The 19393-nt window shown below is 38.5% G+C and overlaps 1 protein-coding gene across 1 annotated transcript; it reads left to right on the forward strand.

Annotated features, from left to right (window-relative positions):
- Window positions 1-15001: 15001 nt before the first annotated feature.
- On the forward strand, window positions 15002-18342 carry LOC138145798 (keratin, type I cuticular Ha4-like). Its single transcript, XM_069067396.1, has 7 exons — window positions 15002-15349; window positions 15473-15555; window positions 16138-16294; window positions 16906-17067; window positions 17165-17290; window positions 17453-17673; window positions 18002-18342. The coding sequence occupies exons 1-7, from the start codon at window positions 15002-15004 to the stop codon at window positions 18147-18149; spliced, it is 1245 nt and encodes a 414-aa protein (XP_068923497.1). The 3' UTR covers window positions 18150-18342.
- Window positions 18343-19393: the final 1051 nt, after the last annotated feature.

Consider the following 19393-nt stretch of genomic DNA (forward strand, 5'->3'; position numbering starts at 1 on the left):
AAACTGCTTACAGTATCAACCTTTATACCTAGATCATGAACCCATTTAGACTTGATTTTGGTATATGGTGTTAGATAATGGTCTATGTCCAGTTTCTGCCATACTATGTTCCAGTTTTCCCAGCAGTTTTTGTCAAATAGTGAGTTCTTATCCCAAAAACCAGGGTCTGGGGGTTTATCAAACAATACATTACTTTAGTCGTTGACTTCTGAATCTCGTGTGCCTAATCTATTCCATTGATCCACTCCTCTATTCTACAGCCAGTACCAAGTAGTTTTGATGACTGCTGCTTTATAGTACAGATTGAAATCTGGTAAAGCTAGTCCACCTTCCCTAGCATTTTTTTTTTCATTAATTCCCTTGATATTCTGGACCGTTTCTTCTTCCAGATGAATTTTGTTACTATTTTTTCTAACTCTATAAAGTAGGTTTTTTTGGTAAATTAATTGGTATGGCACTAAATATATAATTTAATTTAGGTAAAATTGTCATTTTTATTATATTAGCTCGACCCAGCCATGAGCAATTGATATTTTTCCAATTAGTTAGATCTGACTTTATTTGTGTGAAAAGTGTTTTGTAGTTATGATCATACAGGTCCTGGGTTTGTTTTGGCAGGTAGATTCCCAAATATTTTATAATGTCTACAGTAACTTTAAATGGGATTTCTCTTTCTACTTCTTGCTGTTGAGTTTCATTGGAAATATATAGGAATGCCGAGGATTTATGTGGGTTTATTTTATATCCTGCAACTTTGCCAAATTTATTTATTGTCTCAAGCAGTTTTTTACTTGATTCTCTAGGATTCTCTAAGTATATCATCATATCATCTGCGAAGAGTGATAGCTTGGTCTCTTCTTTGCCTAACTTGATTCCTTTGATTTCTTTTTCTTCTCTAATTGCTACTGCTAACATTTCTAGTACCAGATTGAATAAGAGGGGTGATAGTGGACACCCTTGTTTCACCCCTGATCTTATGGGAAATGCTTCCAGCTTCTCCCCATTGCATATAATACTTGCTGATGGCTTTAAATAGATGCTACCTATTATTTTAAGGAAGGCTCCATTTATTCCTATACTTTCTAATGTTTTTAATAGGAATGGATGTTGTATTTTGTCAAAAGCCTTTTCTGCATCTATTGAGATGATCATGTGGTTTCTGCTAGTTTTATTGTTGATATGCTCAATTATACTGATGGTTTTCCTAATATTAAACCATCCTTGCATTCCTGGAATAAATCCTACCTGATCAAAGTGTATTATTCTTGAGATAAGTTGCTGTAGTCTTTTGGCTAGTATTTTATTTAGAATTTTTGCATCTATATTCATGAGGGAGATCGGTCTATAATTTTCTTTCTCTGTTTTATCTCTTCCTGATTTAGGTATCAGTACCATATTTGTGTCATAAAAAGAATTTGGTAGGACTCCTTCTTCACTAATTTTCCCAAATAATTTGTAGAGTATTGGAATCATAAATGTTTGATAGAATTCACTAGTGAATCCCTCTGGCCCTGGAGATTTTTTCCTAGGGAGGTGACTGATGGCTTGTTCAATTTCTTTTTCTGAGATGGGATTATTTAAGTAATTTACTTCCTCTTCAGTTAATCTGGGCAACTTGTATGTTTCTAAATATTCATCCATTTCCCTAAGATTGTCAAATTTATGTGCATACAACTGGGAAAAATAATTCCTAATTATTGTTTTGATTTCCTCTTCATTGGAGGTAGATTCACCCTTTTCATTTTTGATACTCATAATTTGATTTTCTTCTTTCTTTTTTTTATCATATTGACTAAGGGTCTATCAATTTTGTTGGTTTTTTCATAAAACCAGCTCTTGGTTTTATTTATTAGTCCAATAGTTTTCTTAATTTCGATTTTATTAATCTCTCCTTTAGTATTCAAAATTTTAGTTTAGTATTTAATTGGGGATTTTGAATTTGTTCTTTTTCTAGGTTTTTTAATTGCATGCCCAATTCGTTGAGCTCCCTTTTCTCTAATTTAATCACGTATGCACTCAGGGATATAAAACTTCCCCTGAGAACTGCCTTTAATGCATCCCACAGATTTTGGTATGTTGTCTCATTATTATCATTCTCTTGAATGAAATTACTGATTGTTTCTATAGTTTCTTGTTTGACCCACTCATTCTTTAGGATCAAATTGTTTAATTTCCAGTTAGTTTTTAGTCTGTCTTTCCCTGGTCCTTTATTGCATATAATTTTTATTGCATCATGATCTGAGAATGATGCGTTTAATATTTCTGCCTTACTGCATAGAATTGTGAGGTTTTTATGCCCTAGAACATGGTCAATTTTTTAATATGTGCCATGAACTGCTGAGAAGAAAGTATATTCCTTTTTATCCCCATTCAGTTTTCTCCCGAGATCTATCATACCTATCCTCTCTAAAATCCTGTTCACCTCCTTAACTTATTTCTTGTTTATTTTGAGGTTGGATTTATCAAGTTCAGATAGGGGGAGATTAAGATCTTTTTTTTTTCTTTAGCTGAGGCATGATATATTTTACTCCAACCTTTTACCTTTACTTTGTGTGTATCCCTCTGTTTCAAATGTGTTTCTTGTAAACAACATATTGTAGGATTATGATTTCTAATCCATTCTGCTATCCATCTCCGTTTTATAGGAGAGTTCATTCCATTCACATTTACAGTTATGATTGTTATCCGTTTCTTTCCCCTCATCCTATTCCTGCCCCTGTTAGTGTTCGTATTTTCCCTCCCTTCTCCCTTTCCCCCCTTAATAGTTTTCCTTTTGACCACCACCTCCCTCAGTGTTCCCTTTTCGGCCCCCCTCCCTTTTCCTCCCCTTTTCCCCTTACTACTTCCCTCCCTACAAATCACTCCCACCCCCCTTTTGTAACCCTTTCCCCCTCCTACTGCCTGTAGGATATTGTTATACTTAATGAGGTATGCCATTTTTTCTTCACATCAAGAATGACAGGAACAGATCTCATGCGAAGCTCCTTTCCCTCCCCTCTTTCCCTTCTAAAATGATGTATGTTCTCCTTGTTTACCTTTCTAAGTCACTGTTGCTTCTCATAATTGGAGGTTGTATTTTCCATTGAGTTCTGGCTTTTTTTTATCAAGAAGGTCTGGAACTCTGTTATATCATTGAATGACCATCTCTTTGCCTGGAAGAATATGCTCAGTCTCGCTGGGTATGCGATCCTTGGTTGTAATCCGAGCTGTTTTGCCTTCCTGAAAATTGTATTCCACTGCCTCTGATCTTTCAGTGTGGAGGCTGACAAATCCTGTGCAATCCTCACTGTGGACCCTCGATATTTGAATTGTTTCTTTCTGGCCGCTTGAAGTATTTTCTCTTTTATTTGGTAGTTCTGGAGTTTGGCCACAACATTTCGAGGATTTTTCAGTTTGGGATCTCTTACAGCAGGTGTCTGGTGCATTCTGTCAATTTCTATTTTCCCCTCAGGTTCTAGTATCTCAGGGCAGTTTTCCTTAACGAGCTCTTGGAGAATGTTGTCCAGGCTCATTTTTTCATCATAATTTTCTGGTAGGCCTATGATTCTCAGATTATCTCTCCTGGATCTGTTTTCCAGGTCAGTTATTTTTTCTTTGAGGTATTTTACCTCTTTTTCTAATTTTTCATTTTTGTTGTTTTGCTTGGCTAATTCTTGGTTCCTCATAGAGTTATTTGTTTCCATTTGTTTAATTCTGGTTTTTAGCAAATCATTTTCCTTGGTTAATTTTTGAAGCTCCTTTTCCATATCATACACTTTTCTTTTTAGAGAGATGTTTTCCTCATTATAATGTTTTTCGAATTCTGCTATTTTCGTTTTGAGAGAATTATTCATTTTGTCTTCTATCTCTCTCATTTTGCTTTCAAAGTTCCTTTTGATCTCATCTAGGAGAGCCTTCTGTGCTTGGGATCCATTCCCTGTTGAAGTCTCAGCTGTGGGTGTGGAGTCCACAGTGTCTCTCTCTGAGGTTGGTTCCTCCCTCTGAGGATAGTAGGACTCTAGAGTCTTTGTCTTTGTAGTCTGCTTTCTACCCATTTTGAGGCAGAGTCCTAGCCACGCCCTTCCTCTAGGATCCCAAGCCTTTACTGTAGAGGGTTTTGCCCTGGGGCAAGAGTTACTATATTTTCAGGGTCAGAGGGGGGGTTTGGGGCAAGTGGGGTTCACTCTGCCATCCTTGTCTTTGGAGGTCCTGAAAGGGGCTTTTTAAAAAAAAAAAAGATTTCTGGGCTATGAAGTGGTAGCCCCAGGAGTGTTTGCTGTCCAGTATAGGGGCCCCTGTATTTGCTTCTTACCTTGCTCTTTCCAGTCCCAGCCCTTTGGTGATAGGCCTGGTAGTGGACCTTGTGGTTGGTGGGAAGACTTGCCCTCCGAGTTGATCAGGCCCCTTCCAGGCCTGCATCCACCAAGCCTTCCCGCACAGGCCGCTGCGCCTTCCTGGCCTGCGGCCACTGCACCTTCCTGCGCAGGCCGCCACGCTGTCGCCCGCTATTATTCCTTATTAGAACTTGTCCTTCGCATCTATGTATTGATAAATCTGGAAACGGCCACAGCTGCTGCTGATCTGGAGTCCCTCTGGCTGGTGGCTGGTCAGGCCCGCCCTGGGGCTAAAGCCTCGGTGTGGGGCTGGGCTCGGCTCCCAGAGCATTGAGCTGGCCGATTCCTGCCGGCCTGCCGGGCTGTTCTCAGCGGGAGGTTAGCTTCTCTGTGTCATTTTGTGGGTTCTGCAGCTCCAAAGTTTGTTTAGAGTCCCCTTTTTACATGGATTGGGGAGGGTGGAAGCCGGAGCCGCGGGAGGGTCGTGCTTCTACTCCGCCATCTTGGCTCCGCCCTCCTTTAAGACATCTTAAACTCAATATATCCAAAACAGAACTCACTATCTTTTACCTCAAGCCCTCTTCCACACCTACCTTTCTTTCACTGTAGAGGGCAACACCATTCTCTCAGTCCCTCAGACTCACAACCTGGGAATCATCCTGGACTCCTCACTATCTTTTACCCCCATATCCAAGCTGTTGTCTGGGACTCACAATTTCACCTTTGTGACATCTCTCATATATGTTCTCTTCTCTTCTCTGACATTGTCACCACTCCAGTTCAGGCCCTTGTCACCTCACTCCTTGACTATTGCAATGTCTTGCTTGTGGGTCTCCTGTCTCAAGTCTCTATTCCAACATATTCTCCCATTTAGCTGCTAAAGTGATTTTCCTAAAACACAGGTCAGATCATGCCATCCCTCTACTCAATAAACTCCAGTGACTTCCTATTACTTCCAAGAGCAAATACAAAATGCTGTTTGGCATTGAAAGTCCTTCATAACCTAGCCCCTCCTACCTTTCTAGTCTTCTTATATCTTACTCCCCAACATGTAATCTTTGATCCAGGGACACTGGTCTCCTGGCTGTTCCATGAACAAGACACTCCATCTCTTGGACCCAGGCATCTTCTCTGGCCATCCCCCATACCTGTAATGCCCTCCTTCTTCTCATGCTCCTTAGTTTCCTTTAAATCCCAACCAAAATCTTACCTTCTGTAAGAAACTTTCTCTAACCCTCTTAATTCCAGTGCTTTTCCTCTTTTAATTCTTATTCCCTCCTCCTATGTATACTATTTGTTTGCATGTTGTCTTCCCCATTGGATTGAAAGATCCTTGAGGGCAAGGGCTGTCTTTTCCTCCTTCTGTATTCCTAATGCTTAATACAGTGCTTGACACATAGTAGGTCCTAAATAGATATTTATTTAATTGAATATTAATATTTTGATGAATATGGGAACTTTGTTTCTATCTTTGATGTTCCTGGGAAATATATCTAGGGGTAGAATCTCCAAGTTAAAGGGAATGCACATTTTAGTCCTTATATTAGCATTACAAATTTTTTTTTTTCAGAAGTTAGACCAGGGATGGGGAATCTATGACTCTGAGGCCACATGTGGCTCTCTAGGTCCTCATGTGTGGCCCTTTGATGGAATCCAAACTTCACAGAACAAATGACGAGGTTGGGATTCTGCCAAAGGGCCACACTTGAGGACCTAAAGGGTCACATGTGGTCTCGAGGTCACAGGTTCTCCACCCTTGAGTAAGACAAATTTACAGCTCAACAACAGTGCATTGGTGTGCTTGTCATGCTTCAGTCTTTCTAACACTGATGTTTTCATTGTCATCTCTGACAATTGTATCAGCAATGCCATATTCACAATGCCTATAGAGATTACAAATATGCTGATATAATTATCCATCACAAAATACGTCAGGTTTGCCATTTGGGGAAATAAACTAGAAAATTTATTAAGATACCAAAAGACTGAGTCCCAAAACCAGAAAGTGAAAGCCATCAGAATAGTTATGATATTGGCACAGGTAGATAAAGTAGAAAGCACCCACATTTTCAAGCCTTTAAAACAGAACAGGCTACCTCAGGCAAAGGTCCTCCTCTCCCCACTCACAGCAACCACCCAGCGTCCTGGAAGAGCGCTCCCAGCAGCTCCGGCCCCTGGCAGTCCTCAGCAGGGGTCCTAACTCAAAAAAAAAAAAAGGCAACCGCCACCAACTGCCAACCGCAGGACCGTTAGCTCGGCTTTTCACTTTCTCTTGCTCTGCTATTGACAATTTTCTGGGTTATTAGGTGAAACTTCAAGTTATTTTGATTTGTACTTTTCTTATTAGTTACTTGGAGCAATCTTACATAACTCATTATTAAGAGTTTTCAATTCTTCTTTTGATAACTTTCTATAACAGTTAAGGAATGGTTCTTAGGGTTAATTCTCTGTATATTCTGGATATAAGAGATATTTGATGTAATTTTTTTTCTAGATTTCATGTATATTGAGTTAATCTATTTTATTGCTTGTGATAACTATATTCTTTGTATAGTTAAGAATTTTCCCCTAATCCATAGTTGTGAAAAGTTTCTGATTTTCTTCTCTTCTAATTTTTTAATGATGTGGCCATATTCATTTCTGTTCCCTCTTTTCTTTTTGATATTTTATTGACATTATTTGTTTTTACATCAGCTTTAATTTTCAATGTGATAGCTACTAATACTTGGAATTTATATAGTACTTTAAGTTTTCTAAAACAGTTTACAAATGTGATCTTATTTGAGCTTCACAAAAACTCTGGGAAGTAGGTGCTATTTTTCTTCATATTTTATGGACGAAAAATCTGAGGTAAACAGAGGCTAGTTAAGTGACTTGTCGAGGGTCACACAACTAGCAAATGTCTCAGGTCTACTTGAGTCCATGTCTAGTGCTCTATCCATGGTTCCTTCTCTCATTTTTTCAGAGTATTATCTGTTATACTCAAAGAATTAAAAAAAAGAAAGAAAAAATAGTAATTCAATAAAGCTCATTAACACATTAACCAAGTCTTGTGGGGGAATATAGTGTTCTACAACCATAGTTTTCTATCTCAGCAAAGAAAGGAGGGTAGTGCATCACTATATATCTTCTTCACCACCAAGCTTCATCATTATAATTCCATATCATTCAGTTGCAACTTTGTTGTTCTTTCCATTTACATTGTGGTATTTAGTGTGTTTATTGTTTTATCTGGTTACTTCACTTTGCATCAGTTCATAGAGATTTTCCCATCCACCCTTGTATTCTTCATACTAAGTGTTTCTCATGGTACAGTAATACCCATCACATATTAATGTACCACAATTTGGTTAGCCATTCTTTAATCAATAGACCTTTACTCTGTTTCCAATTTTTTGGTATTACAAAAAGTGCTGCTATAAGTATTTTTGGTGTATATGGAACATTCTTTTTATACCTAACTTCTTTAAAAAAATGATTTATTTACTTTTAGTTTACAACATTCAGTTCCACAGTCCCTTGAGTTTCAAATTTTCTCCCCCTCCCTCTCCTTCCCCTCTCCCCATCATGATGGCATGCAACTCAAATATAGGATCTACAAATATCTTCACATTGATCATTAGTCAGGTTTTAAAGATGGATTATAACTGATGGAATGATCAGTGGGAAAGAGGAAACAAAACAAAACAAAACAAGAAAAAGAAACAGAGCAAGTAGTTTGTTCCAATCTGCATTCAGACCCCACATCTCTTTCTCTGGATGTGGATATCTCTTTCGATCATGAGTCTTTTGGAGTTGTCTTATAACCTTTTATTGTTGAGAGGAGCCCAGTCTATTGAAGTTAGTCGTCACACATGTGTCTGTGATTGTGTACAGATTTCTCCTGGTTCTGCTCCTCTCACTCAGCATCAGTTTATGTAAGTTATTATATCACTCAAGGTTATTATGAAATCTCTCTGTTTCTCATTTCTTATAGCACAGTAGTATTCCATTACATTCATATACCATAACTTGTTCAGCCATTCCCCAATCGAAGGACATACCCTTGATTTCCAATTCTTTGCCACCACAAAAAGAACTGCTATAAATATTTTTGTACATATGGGTCCTCTTTCCACTTCTCTGATCTCCTTGGGATATAACCCTATAAGTGGCATTGCTGGGTCAAAGGGTATGCACTTATTTATTGCCCTTTGGGCATAGTTCCAGATTGCTCTCCAGAATGGTTGGATCAATTCACAACTCCACCAACAGTGCATTAGTGTTCTGATTTTTCCACATCCTCTCCAGCATTTATCATTTTCCTGTTTTGTCATCTTAGCCAATCTGGCCAGTGAGATGTGGTGCCTCAGAGTTGTTTTGATTTGCATTTCTCTAATCAATAGTGATTTAGAACATTTTTTCATATGTTTATAGATATCTTTAATTTTATTTTCTGAGAACTACCTTATACTTAACTTCTTTAGATAAAATGTCTAGTAGCAGGATCTCTGGGTAAAAATATGGATATTTTAATCACTTTCTTCACATAATTCCAGATTACTTTCCAGAATAGAAAATTCACAGCTCAACCAAAAGTACACTAGTGTCTTTCCACAACACTTCCATCATTAGCTATTAGCATATTTTATTATCTTTGCCAATTTGCTAAATGTGAGGTAAGATCTAAAAGTTCTTTGATGTGCACTTTTTTCCCACTATTAGTGATTTAGAACAACTGTTCATATTATTCTTCATGATTTGCAATTCTTCTTTCGTTATCTCTCGATCACTTAGATGCAATATTTGACAGCATAAGTCATGGAGAAAGATTTGTGGTGTTATATGTCTGTGTTGATTACCTCTGTAACTGATATCAGAACTATTTGATAGAATTCCCCCCCCCCCCAAATCAGCAGTTTCCCTTCTTATCCTAGTTGTTTTGATTTTGTTAGTTTCCAAACTTTTCAATTTCATGTTATTGCAAATATCTATTTTTATCTTTTGTGATCCCCTCCATTCCATTTTTGGTTAAAAATTCTCTGTCTAGCCATAGTTGTTATCTACTCAAGTTTGTTGTTCTTCTCCTTCTCCCTTCTTCATCTCTTCCTCCTCCTCCTCTTTCTCCCCCTCTTCCTTATTCTCATTCTTTTTGTTCTTGTTCTCTTCCTCCTCCTTCTTCATCTTCTTCTTTTATGTTAAGGTCTTCCCCTATTTGTACTTAAATTCTAAGGTCTTCCCCTATTTGTACTCAAATTCAAAAATACATTTTAATCACCTAGTATAGGAAAGATAGTATTGGCTAATGAATGGAGGGCCAATCTTGGGAATCAGAAAAACCTGGATTTAAGCCCTGTCTCTGACACATTAGCTTTATGATTAGGTGCAAGGGACATTCTTATATCCAGAATAATTCTTTAAGACTCTAAGTTATAGCTAAGGTGTTGATCTTCTTTAGTGGAGGAAGTTTTCATACCAATGGAATTAATTGTCAGAATAGGTGAAAAAATTGAGGAAAGCCAGAGGATCAGGTTAGGTTACATCCTTTCATCCTGATACTGGCTTATGCTTATAAAAGCACAGATTCTTGGAATACCAGGGAAATATAATTATTTAATTGGGAATAGAATCTTTGGTTATAGCTGCCTTTTCAGACCTGTGGCATTTGTAATGCATCACTGTCCTTACCTCTCAAGGGAAGTCCCACAGGGTGTTATAGGCTAGCATTCTCTTATGCCAAAAGCCTCCTAATTATTTCCATTATTTATTCCCCACTACAAGCCCTTGAGATTTGTCATGTTTATTATCCCTAATTTACTCTGTTCAGTCAACTGAGGGGGTAGCCTGCCTGTGGCTATAGTCAGAGGTTGGATCAGAACTCATAAGAACTAATTTATATTTTTTCTCAAATTCATTTCTTGAATGTTGCCTTTCTATAATATTGGGTTGCCAAGTGAATTAAAAAAACTCAGCAGAAAAATCACTTTTAGAATCAGGCTATTTTCTCACCCAGTAGTGCTTACCTCATTAACCAGAAAAGACCAAAATTAAAATCCAAGTCTTTCCATTTTTTTGGTGACAATGAGAACAAAATCATAGGATCTTCAGGTGGAAGGGAACTTAAAGGTGATCAAAGTTTCTCTATGTCACTGATGAAGAAATGGAGATTCAGAGAAGTCAAATCAAAAATGATTTGCTTAAGGTCATACAGGTAATAAGGAGCATCAGTGTGGATTCAGACCCAAGCCCTCTGACTCCAAATTCAGTATTCTTTCCATTTCACCTCTTATTCCATCAACATTTATTGTTGACTATGAGCTATACACTGTGCCAGGCACTGGGGATACCTAATATGAAAAACAAAATTCCTACTTCAAACAGTTTACAAAGAGTTATTAGAGCAGGACATGAAAATTCCAAAGTCATCAGATATTTTGATTGAAATTTTGAAATAAATAACAGAAACAGTCCAGTTATATCTAACAGTTATATTTAAAATTTGTGATAGGGCAAGAAGGGAGAAAGCTTGTCTCTATAGTGGCTTTCTTTGGAATTAGAAAAGTTAGGTTTGAATTGCATCTCTGCTCCCTGTGTTGCCTTGGTCAAATAATCTTTTTTTTTTTTTAACCTCAGTTAAGGCATTCTGTTAGATTCCTCCTAACTTTAACTTCTTGTTTATCCTATGACTCACCCCTAGTATTTATTTCATACCAAGTTTGTTTATAGTATGTATTATATAGCATGTTTGTAGCTTGTATTTTCTTGAAAATTTGGAAGATTGGAAGTGATTTTGGCATTTCTCAATTTATTCCAAATATGGGATTCTATTAGAGGTAACCTGATTAAGAGGGAATATACAGAAGTACCCTTCTGTTTCATATTTTATAATCCAAATATGCTTAGAGACTGTAGTTTTATAAATCCTAGTGAGTTGTTTGAGGCACAGAGAAGTTAAATAAGTTTTCTAGGGCCACACAGCTGATAAATGTCAGAGGTGGAATTTGAAACCCAGGACTGCCAGGCTGAGAGTCAGGAAGCCCCACTACACCAGTAGTGGCAAACTCAAATAGAAACTGGGGTCATTAAACTGTACATAAAGATCCTTGTGGGTCCACACATTGGCTTAGAAAACCACATGTTAACATCATCTACGTTTTACTTTATTTTTATTTTCTTAAATATTTCCCAATTAACATTTTAATCTTCTTAGGGCTCACTCTGGAGTATTATGGGATGCAGGTCTTTTACACCTTTATACCACACCAAGTTGTCTCTTTGATACTTGACAGCAAAGATCTTTTCTCCCAACATCCAAAAAGGTCTTCTATAGAGGCCACTTTAGTCTTGGTCTCTACTATGGAATTGTTGCTATGTTAGCTTTCCAGGGATCATCCAGTTTTGCCTCCACCCTTACAGAGAGATGAGTTAAAGGTTGTCTCATTTTTAGCATATGTTTAATGGTAAAATGAAGTACACAACTGGAAAAAAGATTTTGGGAAAAAAGATCTCTGCAGGACTCTCTATTAAGTACTTAAGTAGGAGCCAACCTGGTAAAGAACCTCTTTGAATTTAACTAGACTAGTCTTTGGATGAAAAAAAAAAGATGGAAAGAAAGAGGAAAGAGAAGAAAGAAAAAATGAAGGAAGAAAAGAAATAAATACAGATATGTAAAACATTTATTAGCATTTACTATGTGCTACATTGTGCTAAGCACTGAGAATACAAATGCAAGCAAAGAAGGAAGATATTCCCTATCCTCAATGAGTTTGTTTTCTAATAGGGGAACTGGAAGAAGCATACACACATATACATATACACACATATTATATACATATATATACATTATATATATGAAGCTGAAAAGACAAATAACCTTTTGAAATCCCTTATGGATATATTATACATACAGAATATATATATATATATATTTATACTCACATGCACACACACATATAAATATACCTGTATGTATGTATACATGCACATATATAAATATATAGGTGTATATACACACATGCACATATGTATATAAAATGTATATGTATGTGTACATATACAATATGATATATGTATATACATATACACGTGTATATATACATGCACATATACACCAACATATATATTTTACATATACATTTCCTAATTATTTCACTTCCTGTACTTACTGCACTTCATTTACTACACTTCGCTTACTACTAGACCCACTTATTATTTTTTTTAAAGCAATTGGGGTTAAGTAACTTGCTCAAGGTTACATGGCTAAGTGTTTCTGGGTGGGTGCTAAGTGTCTGAGCTTGGGATTCGATCCCCCAGGTCATCCCGACATTGGGGCTGGTGCTCTTACTCACTGTGCTACCTGGCCACCCAGAAGACCCACTTATTTACTACACTTCACTTACTACACTCACTACATTTCACTTACTACTACACTCCCTTACTATACTTCACTTACTATACAGTTCATTCACTTACTATAGTTCACTTACTATGCTTCACTTACTACCCTCACTTACTATACTTCATTTACTACACTCACTACCTTTCAGTTACTTACTATAATCACTTACTGTACTTCACTTACTATTACACTCACTTACTATGCTTATTTTGTGCGTGGCACTGTGCTAAGTGCTAAGGATGCAAGAAGGGCAAAATAGTCTCAAAACTTCAAAGTGTGCACATTCTAATGATGAAGGAACTAATAGGCCATGTGTGGTCAGGGACAAAGGGAAAGTTTGTGGCCTCTTGTCTTGAGAGACATTTCTCTTGTCAGGCTACTGGAAGAGTCAAATAGCTCATCTGATCCTAAGGGTCTAAAAGAGTGACTGCAGTTCCCAGAGCCTGTAATTCTGTCATCATAGGTAGCAGAGAATAGCTGTTTCCATCAATGTCTATCCTTTTTTGCACTAAAGACAGTTTTGATACATTAGATTATTTATATTACTAGATATATCATATATTGAGGTCCTATGATTTTATTGATGTGGGAGCTTTTTTCTGTGGGCTCAGAGAAATCTCTTTGGATGTAGGAGATAGTCTTTGAGAGTTGTTGTGATTGACCTAAAGACAACTTGATAAAGAACCCTGAATTTAGCTAAGCTGATCCTTCAATGATGTTCTCTTCCAAGGCTTGAACACACAATCTTTCCATCTTAGTACGATCTGCCAGAACTAGTACTCATTGGCATTACCATTGAGAACCCAGAGTTGACTCCATGCTACAATATGATGAAACAGGAAGATTCTAGTATGTAAATTTCTTGAGGATAGGGACTGTTTTTAATTTTGTTCTTGTATCATCAGTACCTCTTGTTGAACTAGACTGAATTGGACTAGTATTCCATATTGGGCAAAGATTTTTGAGTTCATGTAACTTTTTGATATTTCTTTCAAAGAGATCTCATTTTAGTAATGTGTCCTATATTCAGGTTCAATACAACATTTATGCTTTTACAAAGAATAGGAATAACAAAGAAATATTAATGTACTGGATAATCTACTTTGAAAGAAGTAAGGGTAGCACTGTGACAAATATAAAAGGCAATTTGGGGTAAAGAGAGAACTAGATTTGGAGTTAGAGGGCATGGGTTCAAATCCTAGCTGCTGTTTCTTGTCTTAAGTGACTTTGGGCACAATCACTTAACTTCTCTTGGTATCAGTTTATATTTATATCCATATCTAAATCTATCTGTCTGTATCAACATCTACATCTGCCTCTAGGTCTGTCTACATCTATGTCTGTTTATGTCTATCTCTATTATATCTCTGTAGAATATGAGGAGGATTGGGCTAGATAACCTCTATGGTTCTTTCCAGTTTTAAGTCTATGATTCTATAACCAATTCATCATATAATCATGGATGCTTTTTGGTAAAATCCCCATTGGCAATGCCATTTAGTTCTTAGACATTATAATCTATCTCCAAGTCAATTTCTTTTGAACAGGTTCATTCTTTAGCCTCTTTGGTGAGACTCTGTCGATTTCCAGAACTTGGCTGAATACATTTCCTGCTCATTTGGGTTATTCTTTGTATTCTTTTTCAAATTACCCTTCTACTTTCTAAGCACCAGCATTCATTTTCCTCAATTGCCAATTTCCCAAAGATCCCAAAGAGTCAGTAATTCACTCAAGTGCCTATAGAGATGCTTGTCTCTAACATTTATCTGGTTTCTATAGTTATTCTCAATAGTAATGGTGTTATTCTCAACATTAGCACTGGAGAAAGATTAGAAAGAGAACAGTATCAAAAAGACTCTTTAGTTTCCAAACTTTTCACTGAAATTAATAGTAGAACTTAAATGATAAAGGAAACATCTGATCTACACATAGCTCCACCCCAGGCTGGGAGGTCAGGGTCTTTTGCTGTCTATCCTCAGGCCTGAGTCATGAGGACTGTCATTTAGGACTGTGATGATCTTCTATCTTTGAAAACAACAAATGAGACATTTATTTCTCCAGCCAATGGCATCTATGAAGAGTCCTGACCCAGCACAAGCCAGAGTAGAGACTTTTATGAGATGAGGTAGGACTCTTTGAAGGTCTCTAACTAGAGTATTTTTGGAAAAAAATTGACCAAAAATGAAGGAAGGAAACAATGCTATATGATGAGCTCATACCCACTTCTTAGGGTATAAAAGGCCCAGGGAGGCAGGTAGACCTCACACAGCTCAATCATTGTACTAACCCTCCAACTACCCTACTCACCACCATGCCTTACAACTGCTGCCTTCCCAGTGTTAGCTGCCATACCAGCTGCTGCTCCAGGCCCTGCCTGCCTCCCAGCTGCCATGGTTGCACCCTCCCTGGAGCTTGTGACATTCCTGCCAATGTGGGCACCTGTGGCTGGTTCTGTGAAGGCTCCTTCAATGGCAAGGAGAAGGAGACCATGCAGTTCCTGAATGACCGCCTGGCCAACTACCTGGAGAAGGTGCGCCAGCTGGAGATGGAGAATGCCGAGCTGGAGAGTAGGATCCGAGAGTGGTGCCAGGAGCAGGTGCCCTATGTGTGCCCAGACTACCAGTGCTACTTCAGGACCATTGAGGAGCTCCAGCAGAAGGTAAAGTCTTGAGATATTGTACAGCTGAAGACACAGGTGCTTAGAGACAGTGAGCTATTTATTTAAAAGGCAGCAGGAGATTTTGAATTAAGAGATACTGAATATGGGCTCTCTTGTTTCCAGATCCTGTGCTCTAAGTCTGAGAACACCAGGCTAGTGGTATGCATTGACAATACCAAGCTGGCCTCTGACGACTTCCGAACCAAGTGAGTTTGGGTAGAAGGAGGAAAGAAAATTATATCTTTCATGTGTGTTTTTTTTTAAACTCTCAACATTAAACATGTGTTAGAAACGAATTACAAAATCAAATCTAGAAGAAATAACTAAACAGAGATATGGAGCTATAGAGAAGGAAATCATCTTTTCTTTTTCAGATGACAAAACAATTTTGACCAATGTTGTCCAGAGGAGGCTCAGACAATTATTTTCTAATTCAACTTTTTGATGCTTAGGCTAATTTTGTCTCCTTTCTAACCCCTCTTTACATGGATAGAAAGAAAGAAATTGAAAAAAAATATTCCCAGTAGAATGTAAACTCCTTAACAACAGGGCCTGTCTCATTTTTGTCGTTCAGTCCTTAGCATTTTCACAGCACCTGATGCAAGTAGGTGCTGAATAAATGTAGGATTGTTTGCCTTTGCATGTAACAGCTGATTAAAATGTTTGTTGAACTGAAATGATATAGATCCTCAAACAAAAACTACAAAGTTAAAAAAATCCAAGACAATCTCATCCAACTTGTATAATGCATAGGTTTTCTTCCTTTGCTTAATCACCTACACTTAAAGGTATGAGACCGAGCTGTCCCTGCGCCAGCTGGTAGAAGCTGATATCAACAGCCTTCGAAGAATCCTGGACAATCTGACCCTTTGCAAATCTGACCTGGAAGCCCAAGTGGAGTCCCTCAGGGAGGAGCTTCTTTGCCTGAAGAAGAACCATGAGGAGGTGAGAAAAGAAATCCCCAGAGAAAACATTCTTGGGTGGAGTGAATAGGTAGTCATTTTCTGGGTGACAGCAGAGACACCACTTTCTTGTTTACTCAATTGTAAGTACTAGAGAATGATGATGGAAAATTTACTCAAAGATGTGGGACTAGATAAAATTCTGCTAAACAGCGAGGACAATCCTACACTCAGGGAACTTTATCCTAATGTGAAAAAGACAAGAGGTACCAAAAAATGAGACACGGGGAAAGAGGCTACAGGATGTGGCACAAATGTGGTTCCCAGAAAGATGAGACAAAAGGTTCATGTATTGGGATGGGGAGGGGAGTAAGTGATAGAGCTAGGGGTGGAGTTTAAATTTCAGTTGGGGTGGAAATGACTGGAAAGAGGGAACTAGCCATTTATATGGAGAAAAGGTGTTTAAAGGACAAGGATGAAGATCTGGGCTAAGTAAATCTCCCTCTCTCTCTTTTATGCCTCCACTGAGTACACAGCCTCTCATGGATACAATTCTCATGTTTGGAGTTTTATTTTTTAAAGTGTTGCTTCAGAAGGACATTTTTTTTTCCCAAGGAAAAGAAGTGTGCTCACACCTTCCACTTTTTTATTTAGGAGGTCAACTCCCTGCGTTGCCAGCTTGGTGATCGACTCAATGTGGAGGTGGATGCTGCCCCAACTGTGGACCTGAACAGGATACTGAATGAGACTCGGGCTGAGTATGAGGCCGTGGTGGAAAACAACCGCAGAGATGTGGAGGAATGGTTCACCACTCAGGTGAGGGTCTAGCTCATGCCCATTGGAGAATGTGAGGCTTCATGGGGTCCTGATGATCACAGTCTCACCTCTTGGCTCTTCTCTTGGGACATTTCAGACAGAAGAACTGAACAAGCAAGTGGTGTCCAGCTCTGAACAGCTGCAGAACTACCAGGCTGACATCATCGAGTTGAGACGCACCGTTAATGCTCTGGAGATTGAACTGCAGGCCCAGCACACCCTGGTGGGTAATATTCAGCTTTAATATTCACCTTTTAAGGTTAAACTGAGTCACTTATCAACCATATAGTCGATGAAACTTAGCTTATAGTTTTCATGGAACTATATGGAAAAATCCCTTACAGGGGCATTTTCCTCTGACATTTTCTTCTCTTCTCCATCACAGAGAGATTCTCTGGAAAATACACTGACCGAATCCGAGGCCCGTTACAGCTCCCAGCTATCCCAGCTACAGTGCATGGTCACCAATGTGGAGTCCCAGCTGGCTGAGATCCGTGGTGACCTGGATAGGCAGAACCAAGAATACCAGGTTCTCCTGGATGTTAGGTCTCGGCTAGAGTGTGAGATTTCCACATACCGTAACCTACTGGAATGTGAGGATTGCAAGTAAGTGTCATGCCAGGGATTCCTGGAAAAGCCTATCTCTGTCTCTCTGTCTCTGTGTCTCTCATACATACACAGAAATTTTAAAAATTGTATAGATCTTCCTGTTAAATATTGTCTAGGAATAACCATATATCACAATTCTTTCTCTAAGCATTTAATTCATATGATTTTGTAGGAGGGACATTTGGTAATAATCTGAGTTTTCTCTGACTTGTTTCAGCCATTCAAAACCTAAGCTTGAATGGAACTTGTGGGTTATGGTCTTGGAGGGATCTTTGCATTGAACACTCCCATTCTCAACCTAACTCAGGCAATTATGTTTTCCCAGGCTCCCCTGCAATCCATGTGCCACCACTAATGCCTGTGGTAACTCCTGTGGGTCCTGTGGTAACTCCTGTGGACCCTGTGGCATCTCCTGTGGACCCTGTGGCAACTCCTGTGGACCCTGTGGCAGGTCTTGTTCCCGTACCTGTTGAATTCCCATCTCTTAGTTTTGCCATGTAAACTCAGGAAGGGAAAGATCATTTGATCCTGACTTCTGACTTAGCTCAGTTCCCAAAGCCAATAGCAATAATTTGGTTTTTTTCCCCATCATCCCCATTTCTGTCAACTATACCACCATTTTCAGGATCTCCCATGTACTGCAGTGAGTTTCAGAGCCAACAAGCTGAGGATGGCATCATCCACTCCCAATTGGTTGGAAAAATCCTTAATGGGAAGCATTAAAGCTTCTTAATTCCTGATGATGCCCAACTCTCTATAACTCAGTCACATGCTATTACTTTGGGGTGTTTCCTGTTCTGATGGTGTTTCCGCCTTCCTTGCTCCTTCACCATCTTCTGGAATGCAAGGAGGTACCTTCACTTACCTTCCAATAAACTTTATTTCTTTGGCATTATAAATGTCATTCTCATTTATGTTTACTACCTGGAATGCATTCTTTGTGTATGTCTCATAAAGAAACCTTTCTAGTAAGGAGAATGAAATGAATTCAGTGCCTGCCATTATATACTATGTGCAAACACTGATCAAAGGTTAAGGGGTAATCCCCCAAAGAGACCCATGACATAGGGTGACTGGCCCAGAAGACAGCCTACAAAAATCTATTCCATGCTAGCCTGGAGTCCAAGATCCTTGGCACCTTCTTGCCCCTTACGAGAAGATGGAACCCAAATAGGCCTGGATTCCTCATTATCCATTTCCTTCTCACATTTAGGTTCTTTCCCCAATCATCCCATGGAAACAATTGTAAGGCCACTAATGACACCTTCTAGTCAAGTGAAATAATCTCTTCTCTATGCTCATCCTCTTCAATTTCTCAGATGTTTTGACATGGCAAATGCTGAGCTTTATCATTCTCCTTCCTCAACTCCACTTCAACTACACATGGGGATGGCCATGTCTCTGGTCTTGCCATAACCCACAAGTGTTCAACTTCCATGTTCACTAACTCTGAAATTCCTTTAGTGAATAATAATCTCCCACCATTTCCTTGCTCTCTACGCTTTATTTCATGCTTACTGTGACCTGCAATACTCTCTGTACTTTCCCAAGTCTTCATCCTTGCTATGACTTCAGTTTTCTCCCTTTTCAATCTCAGCCCACTAGTGAACATGTTCATTTCTAGATCGTTCTCTATTCTTGAATCTTTTGCTCCCTGGTTCTATTCTGCTCTGCTGCTTAGCCAAACCCTGATTTTGTATTACTTCTTTGTCAACCT

The sequence above is a fragment of the Petaurus breviceps genome, unplaced genomic scaffold (genome assembly GCF_028583685.1).
Source record: "Petaurus breviceps papuanus isolate PSGF00001 unplaced genomic scaffold, PetGlider_PUasm1.0 90750, whole genome shotgun sequence".
NCBI lineage: Eukaryota > Metazoa > Chordata > Mammalia > Diprotodontia > Petauridae > Petaurus > Petaurus breviceps.

Coding starts and splice junctions, on each gene's coding strand:
- LOC138145798 (XM_069067396.1), top strand. CDS start 15,002: ATGCCTTACAACTGCTGCCTTCCCAGTGTTAGCTGCCATACCAGCTGC. Junction 15,556..16,137: donor TCTGACGACTTCCGAACCAA/GTGAGTTTGGGT, acceptor CTACACTTAAAG/GTATGAGACCGAGCTGTCCC. Junction 17,068..17,164: donor AGGAATGGTTCACCACTCAG/GTGAGGGTCTAG, acceptor GGGACATTTCAG/ACAGAAGAACTGAACAAGCA.